The 17,309-nt window shown below is 38.3% G+C and overlaps 2 protein-coding genes across 7 annotated transcripts in view; one reads left to right on the top strand and one right to left on the bottom strand.

Annotated features, from left to right (window-relative positions):
* The window catches only part of PPWD1 (peptidylprolyl isomerase domain and WD repeat containing 1), a 22,282-nt gene extending 11,977 nt beyond the window's left edge, over positions 1-10,305 (bottom strand). The window contains exons 1-5 of one of the 4 annotated variants that reach the window (XM_059417965.1): positions 9,976-10,305; positions 5,633-5,735; positions 4,260-4,360; positions 3,995-4,115; positions 1,704-2,151 (exon numbers count right to left, since the gene is read on the bottom strand). In XM_059417965.1, the coding sequence (XP_059273948.1) occupies positions 1,704-2,151; positions 3,995-4,115; positions 4,260-4,360; positions 5,633-5,735; positions 9,976-10,279 (1,077 nt within the window). In that variant the 5' untranslated portion in view covers positions 10,280-10,305. The other 3 variants (XM_059417966.1, XM_059417967.1, XM_059417968.1) reach the window with 3 other exon arrangements.
* A 6-nt stretch (positions 10,306-10,311) lies between these two features.
* Positions 10,312-17,309, top strand: part of CENPK (centromere protein K) — a 41,641-nt gene continuing 34,643 nt past the window's right edge. For 2 of the 3 annotated variants that reach the window (XM_059417976.1, XM_059417978.1), the window contains exons 1-2: positions 10,312-10,383; positions 13,486-13,540. The gene's annotated coding sequence lies outside the window, so the exon portion shown is untranslated. Of the gene's footprint in view, positions 10,384-11,379; positions 11,500-13,485; positions 13,541-17,309 lie in introns of those variants that run through there. The other variant, XM_059417977.1, reaches the window with a different exon arrangement.

Below are 17,309 nucleotides of genomic sequence, written 5' to 3'. Positions count from 1 at the left end.
GTCCCGCATCGGGCTCTCTGCTCAGCAGGGAGCCCGATGCGGGACTCGATCCCAGGACCCTGAGATCATGACCTGAGCTGAAGGCAGCAGCTTAACCCACTGAGCCACCCAGGCGCCCAGTAAATAAGTAAATCTTGAAAAAAAAAAAAAACTGTCTTGGATTATATGAACAGCGAATTCCCATAGGAAGTGACCCTTTATTTTTTTTTTTTTAAGATTTTATTTATTTATTTGACAGAGAGAAATCACAAGTAGATGGAGAGGCAGGCAGAGAGAGAGAGGGGGGAGCAGGCTCTCCGCTGAGCAGAGAGCCCAATGTGGGACTCGATCCCAGGACTCTGAGATCACATGACCTGAGCCGAAGGCAGCGGCCTAACCCACTGAGCCACCCAGGTGTCCAGGAAGTGACCCTTTAAATAAGATTTGAAGTGTAAATTCAACAGGTAATGGAAAGAATGGGAGAGGGGTGACCCCAGGCAGCAGCAACAGCATATGCAAAGGCCCTATAGTGGGAGACATGTTCAAGAAATTGAAAGAAAGCCTAAATGGCTATAGTAAGAGGCAGGGAGAAAGGTGATTTACAGTAGGGTAGAGCAGTAGGCAAAGGCCACAACAAGGTAGGCCATGAATTTGGTCTTGATTCTAAGAACAGGAAGTCACTAAAAGGTTCAAAGAATGACATGATCAGATGTGCATTTAAATTAAAAAACAAAAAACAAAAAACAAAAAACAACTGCTCCAGGGGCACCTGGGTGGCTCAGTGGATTAAAGCCTCTGCCTTCGGCTTGGGTCGTGATCCCAGAGGCTTGGGTCGTGATCCCAGAGTCCTGGGATCGAGCCCTGTGTCTGGCGCTCTGCTTGGCAGGGATCCTGCTTCCCGCCCCACCTCTCTGCCTGCCTCTCTGCCTACTTGTGATCTGTCTGTCAAATAAATAAATAAACTCTTTAAAAAAATAAATAAAAATTTAAAATTTAAAATTAAAAAAAAATTTTCTCTGGGTACAGCATGTGTAACAGATTAGGAGGAAGCCAGGACACAGGCAGTAGGCCATGAGATTGTCTATCAAAAGATCATGAGCTTTAGTACTGACAGCTGTGCTGAAAGAAACTAATAAATTTAAAGCATATTTAGAAAGTAAAACTGACAGGACTCATGATGAATTAAAAAGAGGGGTAAGGAAAAAGAGTTAAGGATGATTCAGGTTTCTTTGGTTTGTGCAAGCAAATGGATATTTGTGCCATTCATGAAGACCAGCAAAACAAAGCAAAACAAAAAAACCAAAACCAAACCAAACCAAAACAAAGGATAGCACCAGCTCTTTTCACGACAGAAAGCTGGAAAAATCAATTTGGGAGCAGTCATACAAACAGGCAGGAATGAACAGAGTTAAGAAAAGGGTAAGAAAAAAGTCTAGAATGAGTTTTGAGAAGTTTAAGAGGATGAACTTACAAACAAAACTAAACTAGAAACAGCCACATAAATGTAAGAATAATTGGCTCAAAAGATACCACATCATAAACCTAGGGAAGAGAGTTCTGAAGAACAATGAAAGAGAGCAGACAGTTGATGATATCTTCAATGTGCTAAGAGAAAATAACCATCCATGTAAATATCTACACCCACAAAAAATATCTTTAAAGAAACAGCATAAAATAAAGACATTCAGAAAAGGAAACAGTCATTAAATTTATATTGTACTTACACTTAGTGATTCATCAAAGACTCTCATGAGTTTTCCAGTTAAAAATCTGAAAATTCTAACTTTTCTATCAGAACCAATAGTAGCTATTTTCTTCCCATCAGGTGAAAAACATATGCTGGTTGGATAAGCCTTGCACTTGGCAAATTCATATAAATCTGTGTCAGTTTTATATTCCCAGTTCACATTTTTGGGGAACTTATACTCATGAGGAGGCCCAGTCCAGTATTCAATCATTCCAGATTTATCAGAAGACACTATTGCTTTGTAAACTGCATTCAGCCGTATCTGAGTAAGAGGTGATGTATGGAGTTTGTCAAAGATATGAAGTGGCTGGTTATCTCCTCGACCATCATAAATGAAAATTTTTCCTGTGCTCTTCTCAGAAGCAGCAACTGAAGAGATGGCATCCCCTGGGCAATAGATCCACTCACACTGTCCAGGAAAATAGCTAAAATATTTAAGAATTGAGGAAAAAAAGAGATCAATACAAATAATCATCTTTTTCCACCCTCACTACCAGAAAAGTGCCCTGGACAATGATTTGATTAATTTTGGATTCCTTGCTCAAAGTAGCAGAGAGATAGAAAATGGGAAGGAACTAAGAGAGTTCCTAATTTTTCCTCTTTCGGACCTCAGACCACAGGATTTATCAAACCACAAAAAGAACTGCAGATAGTAGGTCATTTACTTCTTCTGGGTAGATAAGAAAACCTAATCAGACCCCAAACTCAAAATATTTCAAGGCATTGCCTTTTGGATTTCTGTCCACATCTCAGTCTATGTGAAACTTACTTTTAAATAGGTTAGCATGTAACAGTATACTTGATAAATCCATCCTTGAAATGTTTAATATAAAAACATTTTAGTTATGACTGTGATCAAAAGAAAAACATTTTGATATCGCATTCTCATTATTTATCTTAAAAATATAAAGTTGATCTTAAAACTTGATCTTAAAACTATAAAGTTTGAACATGCTACCTGATGAACAAAGGGTAAAAGAACTGGGACAAATTTAATTAATTCACTGAACTTACACACTCAAATGAGTGTTGTCTCCTATGCAGTCAAGTTTGAGAAGTTACACAGTTATTCCAATGTTGGTGCTGACGATCAAAACTTTCTTGGAACTTCTCAAAACTTTTTTAGAATTTTTACCGAAACTTATTAAAAAAAAAATACTCTTTTAATATCCTCAAAAACGGCAAAGGTTCAACATTTATCAATAGATTTAATTCTTAAAAACTGCTAGTGTGGGTAAACAAAGCAAGGGAATAAGACAGATAACCAAAAGATATTTCTATTTCTAGTCAAAAATAAGTTCTAACCATAAGTAATGAGACTGATTTCCTTTAGTGGCTCATAAACTGGTTTTGAAGGAAATTCCAAAAGAAATCCCATTATGTAATGAACTGTTGTTCTCCTTCCCCCACCATTCATATGTTGCAGTTACCCAAGGTGATCGTATCTGGAGATAATTAGGAGGTAATTAAGGTTGAATGAGGTCATAAATGTGGGGCCTTAATCCCAAAGGCCTGTGGCCTGAGTAGGGAAAGATCAAGATACCATTCCTCCCTACATCCTGTCCCCAAAGAGAGTCCTCACCACAAATTAAACCCTGCTGGAACCTTGATCTTGACTTTTCAGCCTCCAGAACTCTAAGAAAATAAAATTCTACTGTTTAATCCACTTAGCCTATGGTCTTTTCTAATGACAGTGTGAGCTAAGACAAGTCCCAAACTTTTTGACAATACTATGACTTTAAAGCTGACATTCATTAAGATATATCTAAATTCAGTATAGTATCTGAAGAAAGACATGCTTCAAGTATTCATCTAATTCCTGTACAGTCCAACCACATAGGCTGGGTATCAATATACTTCAAAGTTTAAAATCACCAACAAATCACTTCAAGTCCAAAATGTACACAAGCCTTATAAGGCACAATACAGATGACTGAAATAAACACAGCAAAGAAGTTAATTCTAAGCACCAGTATTTTCGACATGATGGATCCTGTTCCTCCATTAAGTAATGTCAAATGGATATAATGAATCCTTACTATGATGCTGATTAAAAACTTCTACTGTGATTAATGAGAAAACCACAGCAGAAGCCTCCAAAAAGATCATAACAAGAATTCATACTGAATTTTCCTAACCAAAATTCAAAGGCACATTTTTGAATGGGATGGCAATATAATCTGTTTAGAAATATCTACCAAATGGTGACATTCAGTTTAAAACTTATTTCACTAAGTTAAAAAATATATACTTTAAAAAAAGACTCACCCAAGCTTCAGCATATTGATCATGTCAAAGTTCACTACATCAAACACCTTCATTGCTTTATCATCACCCACAGAACAGAACAATGCTCCCTCAGAGCTAACTGCAATACTCTCAATAACTCCTATTTAAATAAATCAAATTAAAAACTAGTAAATACCAATGAAACTAATATACATGATTCAAAGAAAAAAAATTTTTAAAAGAAACTTAAACCAATACAATTTAAGAGAGCTACACAAACACACACTCAAAGTGAAATTCTTACCCAGATGACTACGAAAATGTTTAACAAATTCAATTCCCTCTTCTATTTTTTTCCAGAACTTAACATGTCCATCATGACTGGCAGTAATAATAAAGTCTGTCCTGCATATATAAAATTATAAAAGTTAATTTGTAGAACAGATCTATGAATTACTTAGTACCCCCAAAGCAATCATTCATGAGAGTTTCTGACTTTCAAAGTAGGTTTTTAAAAAAATATCTTCCTTTATGAAGACTACTATATGACATATAAAAAAAAATCTTCCTTTATGAAGGCCATTATTGCAAATTTTGTAGTTCTTTTCTGGATTTTTTAATAGTTGCTGTGGTACTAATTTTAATCCCAAGAACTAGGATCAGAATTGAGCTAGCACTTGACATTAAAAAAAAGAAATTTCACCAGCAATCACTAGACCATATAACCCATTAATGTTAAGATCACCCTATAGGCAGTCTACGGCCATACCACCCTGAACGCGCCCGATCTCGTCTGATCTCGGAAGCTAAGCAGGGTCGGGCCTGGTTAGTACTTGGATGGAAGATCACCCTATAGGCAGTGTTTTCAGAAGGAAAATTACATTAGTTTTCAGAAACTGATAAATCATTAAATCTCAATATATTCCTTCTCTATACAGCAAAGTTCAACATACATTTGGTTTGTATCCTATCCAAGGTGTTTGGTTAAGTATCAAAAAGATTTTATACAGAATAGTCTGCCTTGTATGATATATAAAAATGAAAGCCATTTATTGAAACCTAGACTATGTCAGGTACTTTACACATCTTACTTTGAACACCCTTCTTGTATGATATAGGAAAGAGAATGTAGGCCTTTATTTAACTTCAACTATTACAAAACCTGTGACATTAAACAGAAATCCATAGTATCCTAGAGTTACTTCTACAAATCCTCCTCAAAACTGAAGCATTTTTATAAAACACATTTTTTAAAAAAAATATTTTATTTGGAGTGCCTGGGTGGCTCAGTGGGTTAAGCCTCTCTGCCTTTGGCTTAGGTCATGATCCCAGGATCTTGGGATTGAGCCCTGTGTTGGGCTCTCTGCTCAGCAGGGAGCCTGCTACCCTTCCTCTCTGCCTGCTTCTGATCTCTGTCAAATAAATAAATAAAAATCTTTTAAAAAATAAATTAAAAAAAATTTTATTTATTTGACAGATCACAAGTTGGCAGAGAGGCAGGTAGAGGGGGTGGGGGAAAGCAGACTCCCCACCAAGCAGAAAGCCCGATGTGGGGCTCAATCTCAGGACCCTGAGATCATGACCTGAGCCGAAGGCAGAAGCATAACCCACTGAGCCACCCAGGTGCCCCTAAAAAACATTTTTTAGAAAGAAATTAAAATGATGTGATAGACTTACTTGGTGCATACCACATGGGTGATAACATCTCTATGCATGTAACTGCGTTCATACATAGATGCACTGGGGAGATTTTCAAGATAGACTCTTTCAAACTCTAGAACTGAAGGAAAAAAAAAGTAAAGAAAAATGTATTTTTAACTGGAACTATATACTATTTTGTATTTAAGATTTTCTAAATTCTATTTTGCATTTTCTTCTAGATTTTCTTAAAATTCTCTTTATTCACATGTAATGAAAAAAAATTTAGTGTCTGTTACATCACTTTTAACTTCTATTGTTTTATAGTAGTGAATAGCACCATTATTTAGTTAGTCATGACAGGTTCTAAGGTAGTATAAAAAGGCTTAACTGTCCACAGAACTTAAGAACTGAGTAATTATGACTTATTATGAAGGTTCCATTAAGAAACAAAAACCTTTAAAAGTTTCATCAAATTATCATAACCATCTTTTTAGCCATGTAGAATCAATTATTAGTTTTAACTTAAATAAGTAACAAGAGGACCATGGCCACTGATGTCTGTTTATCTTTAAAGGCACTAATCCTCTCTGAAGTCACTGATACTGGCATTAGAGCAGGTTAACATGAAGAAATTAGAAACAGATTTTTAGAGCTGAAAAAAATTCTAGAGTTCTCAACTTTTCAGGGACAAAACATTTGTTAAAAGTGTTAATTCGGGGCGCTTGGGTGGCTCAGTGGGTTAAAGCCTCTGCTTTCGGCTCGGGTCATGATCCCGGGGGTCCTGGGATCGAGACCCACATCGGGCTCTCTGCTCAGCGGGGAGCCTGCTTCCTCCTCTCTCTGCCTGCCTCTCTGACTACTTGCGATCTGTCAAATAAATAAATAAAATCTTAAGAAAAAAAAAAGTGTTAATCCGAGGAAATACTGATTTCATTACAGGACCTATGAACAATTTTACTAGCAAAAATTGACATATCTAGTAAAATAATCCAATGATGGCCAATTAGAACTATAAAAATTGCTACATTAAATATGAGATGTTTTGTAGTTTTTCATTAACCAATGCATAGTAGACTCAAACTGGTGCCCAACGAACTCATTTTTCCTTCACTTTTAGTAACAGAATGCCCATTTTTACATGGGCATGTTGATATCCAGCTGTTATTAAAGGGAAATTTCTCAACTTCTCCAGAGTTAGGTGTGACCATGACCATGTGTCAATGAGAAATGTTGTACAACAATGAGGAAGTCTCTTTCAAAAAGCGTTCCCTTGTTTCCTTCCTCAGTCCTACAACTTGGAACTGGGATAACAGCACTGTTATTCTAATAAACACTCAGGATAAAGATGAGGGCCATATCTTAGTGATGTTAGGGCAGAAAGCTGCAAAGAGCGTCCGTCTGGAGCCTCTATACCAATCTTAGACTGTTTACTTTGGGACTCCTTTTACACATGAAAGAAGTTGACTTCTGTCTTTTTTTTTTTTAAAGTAGATTTTATTTATTTATTTATTTACTTGTCAGAGCAAGAGAGAGTGCAAGTGTGCACAAGTAGGCAGAGTGGCAGGCAGAGGGGGAGAGAAGCAGGCTCCCTGCCGAGCAAGGAGCCTGATACGGGACTTGATTCCAGGACCCTGGGATCATGACCTGAGTCAAAGGCAGCGCCTTAGCTGACTACGCCACCCAAGTGTTCCAGACCTCTGTCTTTTTTAATGTTATTGACTTTTTGGGTCTTTATGTAATAGGCAGGTAATATAATCCTATCTGATACCATTCCTTTTGCTGCTAGTTAGTTTACTTGTTGAGCAGATATTTACTGAAAAGAAAATAGGTTAAGGCTCATGGACATGAAGAACACATAACTCTTGTCTTTGAGAAACCATCAGTTTAATTAAAAGTAGTACCATATAATAATTTATAATGTCTTTCTGAAAATGAGTACAAAAATCCAGTGTCAAAAGATCATGTTCTATTTCTAGAAATATATTATCAAATTCCTGTCTTTTTATTTTTTTAAAGATTTTATTTATTTTTTTGACAGAGAGAGATCCCAATTAGGCAGAGAGGCAGGCAGAGAGAGAGAGAGAGAGAGAGGAGGAAGCAGGCTTCCTGCCAAGCAGAGAGCCTGATGCGGGACTTGATCCCAGGACCTTGAGATCATGACCTGAGCCGAAGGCAGAGTCTTAACACACTAAGCCACCCAAGTGTCAAGGTAGAGGCTTAACCCGCTGAGCCACACAGGCGCCCCTATTTTTTTTTTTTAAAGATTTTATTTTTAAGTAATCTCTACACCCAACATGGTGCTTGAACTTACACTCCTGACATCCAAAGTCACATGTTCTACCGATGGAGCCAGCCAGTTGCCCCAAATTCCTGTCTTTTTAGATAATCTTCAATGATATTTTTCTAATGTCTCATACATGTTTTTAAATCTTAATTTTTTCTTCAAATTTCAAACTATTGGCTTAAACACAATGAGCATCTACTTAAGGGCAAACATTTTTCTTTTTTGTGTGTGTTTTTTCTTTAAAGATTTTATTTATTTATTTCATAGACAGAGAGAGAGTATGAGCAGGGGGAGCAGCAGGGAAAGGGAGAAGCAGGCTCCAACGGAGCAGAGAGCCCGATATGGGGCTTGATCCTAGGACCCTGGGATCATGACCTGAGCTAATGGCAGACACTTAACCGAATGAGCTGCCCAGGTGCCCCTAGGATGAACATTTTCACACCTAATTATTTCTGTCTCTGTCTCTACTGAATTAAGTTTTGTACAATATTTGTCTCTTAACACTAATATCAACACTTTGATTTTTTTATTTTTCCATTAGAAAGGACATACAAAAATATTCTAATGCAACAGTAAGAGCAATAACTTTATCATATTCATTCATTCAATAAATACTAAGTGAACACTTAACTATGTGCAAAACACTGTAGCAAGCACGGAAGCAAAGTAGGAATGGACTTTGCTTTTAGAAGGGTATAGTCTTAGCAGTGGAAAAGAACATTAATCTATCACATGAATAAATATACAATTGTAAAATGTAGCAAGTGCAATGAGGAGGAAATTGCTATGGAAACATTTAACAGAAAGACCTAACAGTAAAAAAGTTTATGTACTTTAAAGGTGTCAGTGGACAGTGTTTTAAAAAGTGCCTTCTTTAAAATCTGGATACATAAATTTGAAGTCTACCTGTAAATTCAGATGTTAAATATTACTTCAGATTTATGATTGATGCTCTTTAGAAACCCGCCCCAAACTGGAGACGTCACAGGCTTTAGAGAGGTGATGGTTGAAGATGAATGCTACAGTTGAGCAAATTAGCCAAGTGAAAAAGGGTGAGGGAAATTATTCCAGGTATACACCATAACATCCTGGTAGGCATTCAAATAAGAAAAAAAGGCATGCCCCATTCTCAAGTATCTTAATATCTTAATACGTCTAGAGTACAGAGTAAGGAAGACAGAGTTAGGATAGAGAAGCAGTGGAAATGTTTTGGTGAGGTAAGGAGAGATAATGTCATGAACAGCCTTGTAGGCCATTTGGGGAGTTTGGACTTTGTTTAGAAAATAATGAGGAATCACTGAAGAGTGTGAAGCAGAGAGAGAGAGAATGATAAAGTGATTTGAACTTTCAGAAAAATCGTAGTTTAATGATCTTACAAGTTAAGAAAGACATTTTATAGAACTTTTAAAATAAGAAAATTTAACCTCTGTCCCCACCCTTTTTATTTGATAAAACCTGTTCACTATTCCACGAAAGTAGGAAAATACTTCAGGCCCTGGTATCTCCTGCGTGTGGTTTGAAAACCACACCCCGCTGGTTTTGGATGAAAAATTTGTGATCCAGGAAACTTATGTACCTTTCCTACGTCAAAAAAGTAATTACTGTTAGAGTCAGAATTATAATCATCTTTACTAACTCTTTAGGATTCTAAATAGGCACCGCCCCCTCACCCCCCTCCCCGCGCGCCGCAACAAACAGCATTCCTGAACTAAAAGCCTTCAAGAAAACCTGACTCTCACATCTGCTAGACGGAGACAGAAATTCCAACCTCATATACCTGCTGTAGGGATTAAACGAGAGGCGCCTAGCGCATAGGAAGTAGTGGCATAAATTAGCTTTAGCATCTATTAGAACACATTACTGTAACACATCCATGATTAACACTGTTTGGTATTACCAAAAGGACGCTGTACTCAGCCCAGGTCACTATTTCGGGAGAACGTGCAAGTATAGAATGACCAGCAATCAGAAGATCCTCTGTTCAGAGGGCACAAAACCCCGCAATCACACACCATCTGTTTTGGGGGTCTGGTTCGAAATCTCCCAGTCGGGGGATGCAGATTTCAACTCGCCCTGGGCTTATCTCTGTAGCTACCTTTCCTCTTCTTGGCCAATGTTGCCTCTACAGGTAAAGGCCCAACCCAGCGCTCTTCATTTTCCTCTTCATTCTCTTGAGCCACCGCCACTACCACTGTCAGCTCTCTTTCGCTGAGTTCTGTTTTTTCCGGTTCCTCCGGGTCCCGGCGCCTTCTCCTTCTCAGCTGCGAATCGCTACCACCTTCCGACGCCATGTTGCCCGAATTGTCAGAAACGGCGCGACACACGCAGCTCGCTACCAATCTTAAAAGCGGCGCAGTTTGTCCGTCAGCGGCCAAGCGAGTTTCCGGATTGGCTGGCATGGGTAGAAGCGGACCAATTAGCAAGCAGCGCGCGCAAACTTCCTAGGCTAGGAAGCCTTGTCTACACCAGACTGAGGTGACCTGAAGTCCGTGGCTCTGTGGTGGTAAGACATAGGCAGAACGCCTTAACGGTTGAAAAACACTTGACGCTGGGCCTGACGGTCCCAGGACGTGAAACTGCAGCCCCGACCGTGGGACCCTTACCTCACGGGAATTGTTTACGGGACATCCGGCCAGTCGTTGTGACTGCTCTTCTCCCTCTCTAGAAACGCTCCGGATTAGGGGAGAATGCCCGAGAGGCAGGGGATTGAGGAACTGGTTAATTTGCGGGGCTCCCTTCAAGCCCTCCAAACTGACTTCTTGCCGGAGGTGGGGGGGGCGGGGAGGGCGGATTGGCGGGGGTGGAGAGAATTGTATACTGTATTATTTTAATAAGGTAAGGTGGAGAAAAAATATTAAAATCATAAGGAAGAGAAATACGTTTTCAGTACTATGTGTGTATTTACCGGGGGAAAAATGTTTTAAGTGGAGCTGCAGTGTTAAGCAGTATGTTGTTCAAGGGCCAGCTGTGTTAGTTCTGGGTAGACGACATAACGATTGGCTATTCGTATATATTTGAAAATGATCACCACAGTATCTAGTTAACATCTGTCACCCTACGTACAGAATTTTTTTTTCTCTGTGATGAGACCGTTGAAGATCTACTGTCTTAGAAACTTTCAAATACAGTATTATTGACTATAGTCACAAGCTGCGCATTTCATCCTCGTGACTTACTGTTTTATAACTGCAAGCTTGTACTTTCTGGCCCCCTTGACCCATTTTTCCCTCTCCCCACACTGCCTCTGGTAACCCAGTCTGTTCTCTGTATCTATGAACTTGGTTCTCTTTCTTTACCCCCCGCCCCTCTCAAGGTTCCACACTGCACTTAAGTGGAATCATTTGGGAATTGTCTTACTCAGTCTGATTTATTTCATTTAGCATAATGCCCTTGAGGGCCATCCTTGTTATTGCAAACAGGAAGAGTTCCTTCTTCTTTTCTTTTTTTTTTTTAAGAATATATTTTTTTAAGATTTTATTTATTTATTTGACAGGGATCCCAAGTGGGCAGAGAGGCAGGCAGAGAGAGAAAGAGGGGGAAGCAGGCTTCCCACGGAACAGAGAGCCTGGGATCATGACCTGAGCCGAAGGCTGAGGCTTTAACCCACTGAGCCACCCAGGTGCCCCGAGTTGCTTCTGTTTTTATAGCTGAATAATATTTCTTTGTGTAGGGTGTGTGTGTGTGTGTGTGTGTGTGTGTGTTTATACATGGCCACATTTCCTTTATCCATCCATCTATGAATACCTAGGTTGTTCCCGTATCTTGGTTATTGCTAATTAATGCTGTAGTGAACATGCTGGGTGCATGGATCTTTGAATTAGTGTTTTCATTTGCTTCAGATAAGTATCCAGAAGAGGAGTTGCTGGATCATATGGTGGTTCTGTGTTTAATTTTTTGAGGAACCTCCAAGATATTTTCCACAGTGGCAGTGCAAATTTACCTTCCCACCAATCGTGCGTATTTCTTCTCTTTTTGAAAATAGCTATTCCAAGAGGTATGAGGTGATATCTCATACTGGTTTTGATTTGCATTTACCTATGATGGGTGATGTTGAGCATCTTTACATGTATCCGTTGGCCATCTTTCTTCTTTAGAGAAATTTCTATTCAGATCCTCTGCCTATTTTTTAATTGAAAAAAATTTTTTTTTTTGCTTTTGAGTTGTAAGAATTCTAACATACTTTGAATATTAACCCGTTTTTAGAAATGATTTTCAAATATTTTCTCCCCTTCCATTTTCATTTTGTTTATGGTTTCCTTTGCTGAGCAGAAACTTTAGTTTGCTGAATTCACACTTGTTTATTTTTTCTTTTGTTGCCTTTGCTTTTGGTGTCAGCACCCATTTCCACAAACGCACACCTGCCAAATATCCCCAAGGAGATTACTGCCTATATTTCTTCCAGGAGTTTTTGTAGTTTCAGGTCTTACATTAAAGTCTTTAATCCATTCCGAGTTAATATTTGTGTAAGGTGTTAGGTAGTCGTCCTGTTTGATTCTTTTGCATGTGGCTATCCAGTTTTCCCAACACAATTGATTGAAGACACTGTTCTTTCCCCATTGTTTATTACTGACTCCTTTGTTGTAAATTGACCATATGTGTGTGGGGTTTATTTCTGGGCTTTCCGTTCTATTCCATTGATCTTAGAATTGTGTGGATACTTTCTAATAGTTTATTTCATGTATATTAGTCTTTTTCCAATAATAGTATGAGTTTCTTTAATTTGGTATTAGATCTTTTAAGTTTGTATAGCATAGTATCCCTAAATATGGCAATATTCTTCAGTACATGAGTGGGAATTGGAATACTAACTGAGATCCCTGAGGTTGACTTGCTCTCTTTTTAGAAAGGTACATTTAAGGATACAAAATGTAGTAAAGGGATAGAGTTAAACTCTTATACATTTTAAAAAATCTGTATTCTAGGGGCACCTGGATGGCTCAGTGGGTTAAACCTCTGCCTTTGGCTCAGGTCATGATCTCGGGGTCCTGGAATCGAGTCCCGCATCAGGCTCTCTGCTCAGCAATTGAGCCTGCTTCCTCCTCTCTCTCTCTCTGCCTGCCTCTCTGCCTACTTGTGATCTCTGTCAAATAAATAAATAAAATCTTTAAAAAAAAAATCTGTATTCTCATGCTACATTGAGTTTCTATTTCAGCTAGTTTGTTGAACACCTATCCACACACATGCACACAAATAATTTCACATTTTTTTCACATACAATGTATTTTACTGATTAGTATTCGACAAAGTGGGGAAAGAACAATTTGCACTTAAGTTTTAAGTTAAGGTATATTTAAAACAAATAGATGTATATGTTTGACTTTTTTGCTTGAAAATATTCTAAAATTGTTAATGATTGTGGCTTTGTGTACTTAACTATATCTTTTATGTATACCAAGGAAGATGTTCTGTGCAAACATTTTTGGATATGGCATAAGTTACTTAACTAGTCTTGCTAATTGACTTCGAAAGGTAATTGTAATGTTAATAGCTAATTATGATATATTTCATTATATGCCTGGTACAGTTCTAAGAGCTTTATACATAGTAACCTGTCGAACTGTGATAAATCTATGGGATAAATAATATTATTATCTTCATTTTACAGATAAGGAAACTGAGGCTCAGACTATTTAAGTGACTTGCCCAAGGTCACACAGCTTGTAAGTATTGAAGCTAGGAATAAACCTAGATAGTGCAATTGTAGAGTTCACACAAGGTTTTTTGGATAATGCTGTAGTAAGCATACTCCTGTAGACTGAAGCAAATATATCTATCTGTAGGATTATTCCTAGGAATAGAATTTTGGGGTCAGAAAGTAACTGTATTTAAAATTTTGATGGATATTGCTTATTATCCTCCAAAGTGATTGGTTTACCAACAGTGCACAGTTCTTTTTCAACACTCTTTTCAATATTGTTTCTTTTTTCTTTTTTTTTTTTTCAAGATTTTATTTATTTGACAGAGAGAGAAATCACAAGTAGGCAGAGAGGCGGCAGGCAGAGGGTGGGGGAGGAAGCAGGCTTCCTACTGAGCAGAGAGTCTGATGCAGGACTCGATCCCAGGACCCTGAGATCATGACCTGCCTGAGCCGAACCCACTGAGCCACCCAGGCACTCCAAATTTTATTTTATTTTTTTTTAAAGATTTTATTTATTTATTTGAGAGAGAGACAGAGAGAGAGCATGAGCTAGGAGAAGGTCAGAGGGAGAAGCAGACTCCCCTTTGAGCTGGGAGCCCAATGCGGGACTCGATCCCGGAACTCCAGGATCATGACCTGAGCCGAAGGCAGTCGTCCAACCAACTGAGCCACCCAGGCGTCCCCAAATTTTAACTTTTTAATGATATCTTTGTTTATGCAAAATTTTAAAAAATTTTATAGAGTTTTACTTAGTTTTGTTAGGAATGCTTTTCCAATCCAAGCAAAAAAGATGTCTCCATGTTTTCTTCATGTTCTATTTTATCATTTCTGTTTTTGGAATTTTTGAGGAATGCAGGGATGGTGTTAAGATTGAAGTGTATATCTAGGGTTATTTTCCCCCCCAAATACTATGCAGTTAATTAAAAAGAATGAGTAAGTTCTATAGAAGGCCAAATTATACATGGAGGAAAAAGCAATATAGTATAGGAAATATCCTCCGATTAGGATTGTTCTTGTATCCCTTTAATTTGTATTGCTATAGAGGCACCTGCTTGGCTCAGTCAGTTAAGCATCTGCTTTCGGCTCAGAGTCCTGAGATCAAGTCCCTCATTGGGCTCCCTGAGGAGCCTATTTTCCTCTCTCCCCACCACCTGCTCATTCTCTCTCTCTGTCAAATAAATAGGTAAAATTTTTTAAAAATTTACATTGCCATCTCTGTTATAGATCATAGGTCCATAAATGTGTGAATCTAGAAGGACTTTCTTTTTGTGTTCCATTGCTCAGTTTGCCTATCCATGTGCTAATTCTACAATATAAAAATTAGTATGGTTTTATAATAAGTTTAAAATCTGATAAAGCAAGTCTTCTCATCTTCATGATGGTCTTGGCTATTTTTGGCTTCTTACCTTTCTGTAAACTTAAGAATTAGCTTGTCATGTGCCACAAAAACAAGAAAAAAATTTTGATTAAGGTTTAATAGATCAACTTGAGGGAAATAACATCTTTACAGTATTGAGTCCTTCAATCTGTGAACATGATGTATCTCCCTAAGTTTCTTTAAAACCTCTCTATTTGGGGCGCCTGTGTGGCTCAGTGGGTTAAGCCTCTGCCTTTGGCTCAGGTCATGATCTCAGGGTTCTGGGATTGAGCCCCGCATCGGGCTCTCTACTCAGAGGGGAGCCTGCTTCCCCCTCTCTCTCTGCCTGCTTCTCTGCCGACTTGTGATCTCTCTCTCTCTCTCTCTCTGTCAAATAAATAAATAAAATCTTCAAAACCAACCAAACAAAAAAAACCTCTTGGTTGATAAGTCTGATTAAACAATATAAAACTTAAGTTCCATAAGAGTAGAAATGTTTTGGGGGAGTGGGTTATTCTGATTTGCATTTGGTGTTGTTGGTTAGACATCTTTATTATTCTTTTTTGTTCTGTCTACTTCCTTAAAATTGCCCCACCTTGGAATTTCATGCCATCAGACTCCACCACCTACCACTCCTTGCAGTGGTCATCTAGCAGGATTACATCATGCTCCTTCATTTCTTGAAGATTTTTAGCTTCTGGTTCACTGCAACCTTCTGCAAAACTACTGTCCTACTTCATGGTGACTTTAATACCCATCTATGGCCTCTCTTTTTCTTGACCTCTTTTCCTCTAGTGATTATATTCTCCATCTTAGAGTAGTTACTCATTCCTGTGGTCATACCTGAAAGACTGTCATTCTTTCACTTTGTCTTTGTCTGCATCTGTGCTGCTACTCTATAGAAGAAAACATATAACCATGTTTTAGTTTCCCTTTAAATTGATAACTAATAATCTCAAGTGGGCATTTAATGCTACCCATTTATCCTACTATTTTATTCTTTCCTGTTCTCTTATATATGTATTTTATATATTTCTTAATATATTTCTTAAATCTCGGGACGCCTGGGTGGCTCAGTTGGTTAAGCAGCTGCCTTCGGCTCAGGTCATGATCCCAGCGTCCTGGGATCGAGTCCCACATCGGGCTCCTTGCTCAGCGGGGAGCCTGCTTCTCCCTCTGCCTCTGCCTGCCATTCTGTCTGCCTGTGCTCGCTCTCTCCCACTTTCTCTCTGATAAATAAATAAAATCTTTAAAAAAAAAAATAAAAATAAATCTTTAGTGCTTTTCCTCATCCTCATTCATAGCCTCTGACCTTAGTTAACCATTTTCCTGAGAAAAGAGAAGCAGTCCAAATAGAACTTCCAAAAGATCCTATCAACACATCTACTCATGTACTGCCTCTATGCCCCTAATATTCTGCCTACCCTGGATGAACTATATATACTTCGATCTTAAATCAACCCCTCTACATGTGTATTAAATCTCATTATTCTTTCTCTCCTGCAACTTCTGCAGTATTTCCTTCTGTGTCATTTAAGATGCTCTATTTTCTTGTCTTTTTTTTATCCTGAAGATTTATTTATTATAGAGAGAGAGAGAAAGTGCACGCAAGCGAGAATGGGGAGAAGCAGAGAGAGACTCTCACGCGGACTCTGCACTGAGCATAGAGCCCACGCAGGGCTCTATCTCACTACCCTGAGATCATGACCTAAGCTGAAATCAAGGGTCAGATGCTCAATCGCATGAGGCACCCAGGTGCCTCTCTACCAAAACTACTCTTATAAAGGCCTCCAGTTTTGTGTATTTACTCCATTGAAATTATTGTGACAAATTATCCTAAGACTTAAAGGTGTAAAGCAACCGTTTACTATGCTCAACAATTCTTTGCATCAAGAATTTAGACAGAATGCAGCAAGACAGCTTTTTTTTCTTCCACAATGTGTAGGCCCTTGTCTAGAAGACTCAATAGTCTAAGGGCTGAATCACGAAGAATGTTCATGTGCATGTCTAATGGTTGATGCTAGCTTTTAGCTGCGATCCTCAGTTCCGTTCTATATGGGCTTTACCATTGGTCTCTTTATTTGTGCCAGTTTGGACTTTCTCACAGAATGTTAGCTGCTTTGTAAGGGAGAGTACTCTGAGACTGTTCTGAGGTAATAGTGCTATTGCCTTTTATGACTTAGTCTTAGAAGTCACTTCCATAGTGACTTCTATTCATAAAGACGGTCAGAAAGTCATAGGTTCATGGGGAGGATAAATAGGCTCTAACTCTGAATAGGGAGTGATAACCTGAAATATTGCTGTGACTGTTTTTGGAAAATACAGTCCTCAACTCATATTGCTAAGTAAATTGTCAATCTGTTTTTATCTAATTTACCTTTCTTATATTTGATAATTTGATAATTCATCACTCCTTCCTTTAGTACTTTCGTAT

Source organism: Mustela nigripes, chromosome 12 (genome assembly GCF_022355385.1).
Source record: "Mustela nigripes isolate SB6536 chromosome 12, MUSNIG.SB6536, whole genome shotgun sequence".
Lineage (NCBI taxonomy): Eukaryota > Metazoa > Chordata > Mammalia > Carnivora > Mustelidae > Mustela > Mustela nigripes.
Note: the sequence above shows the minus strand (reverse complement) of the source record. Positions and strands in the feature narration are given on the sequence as shown.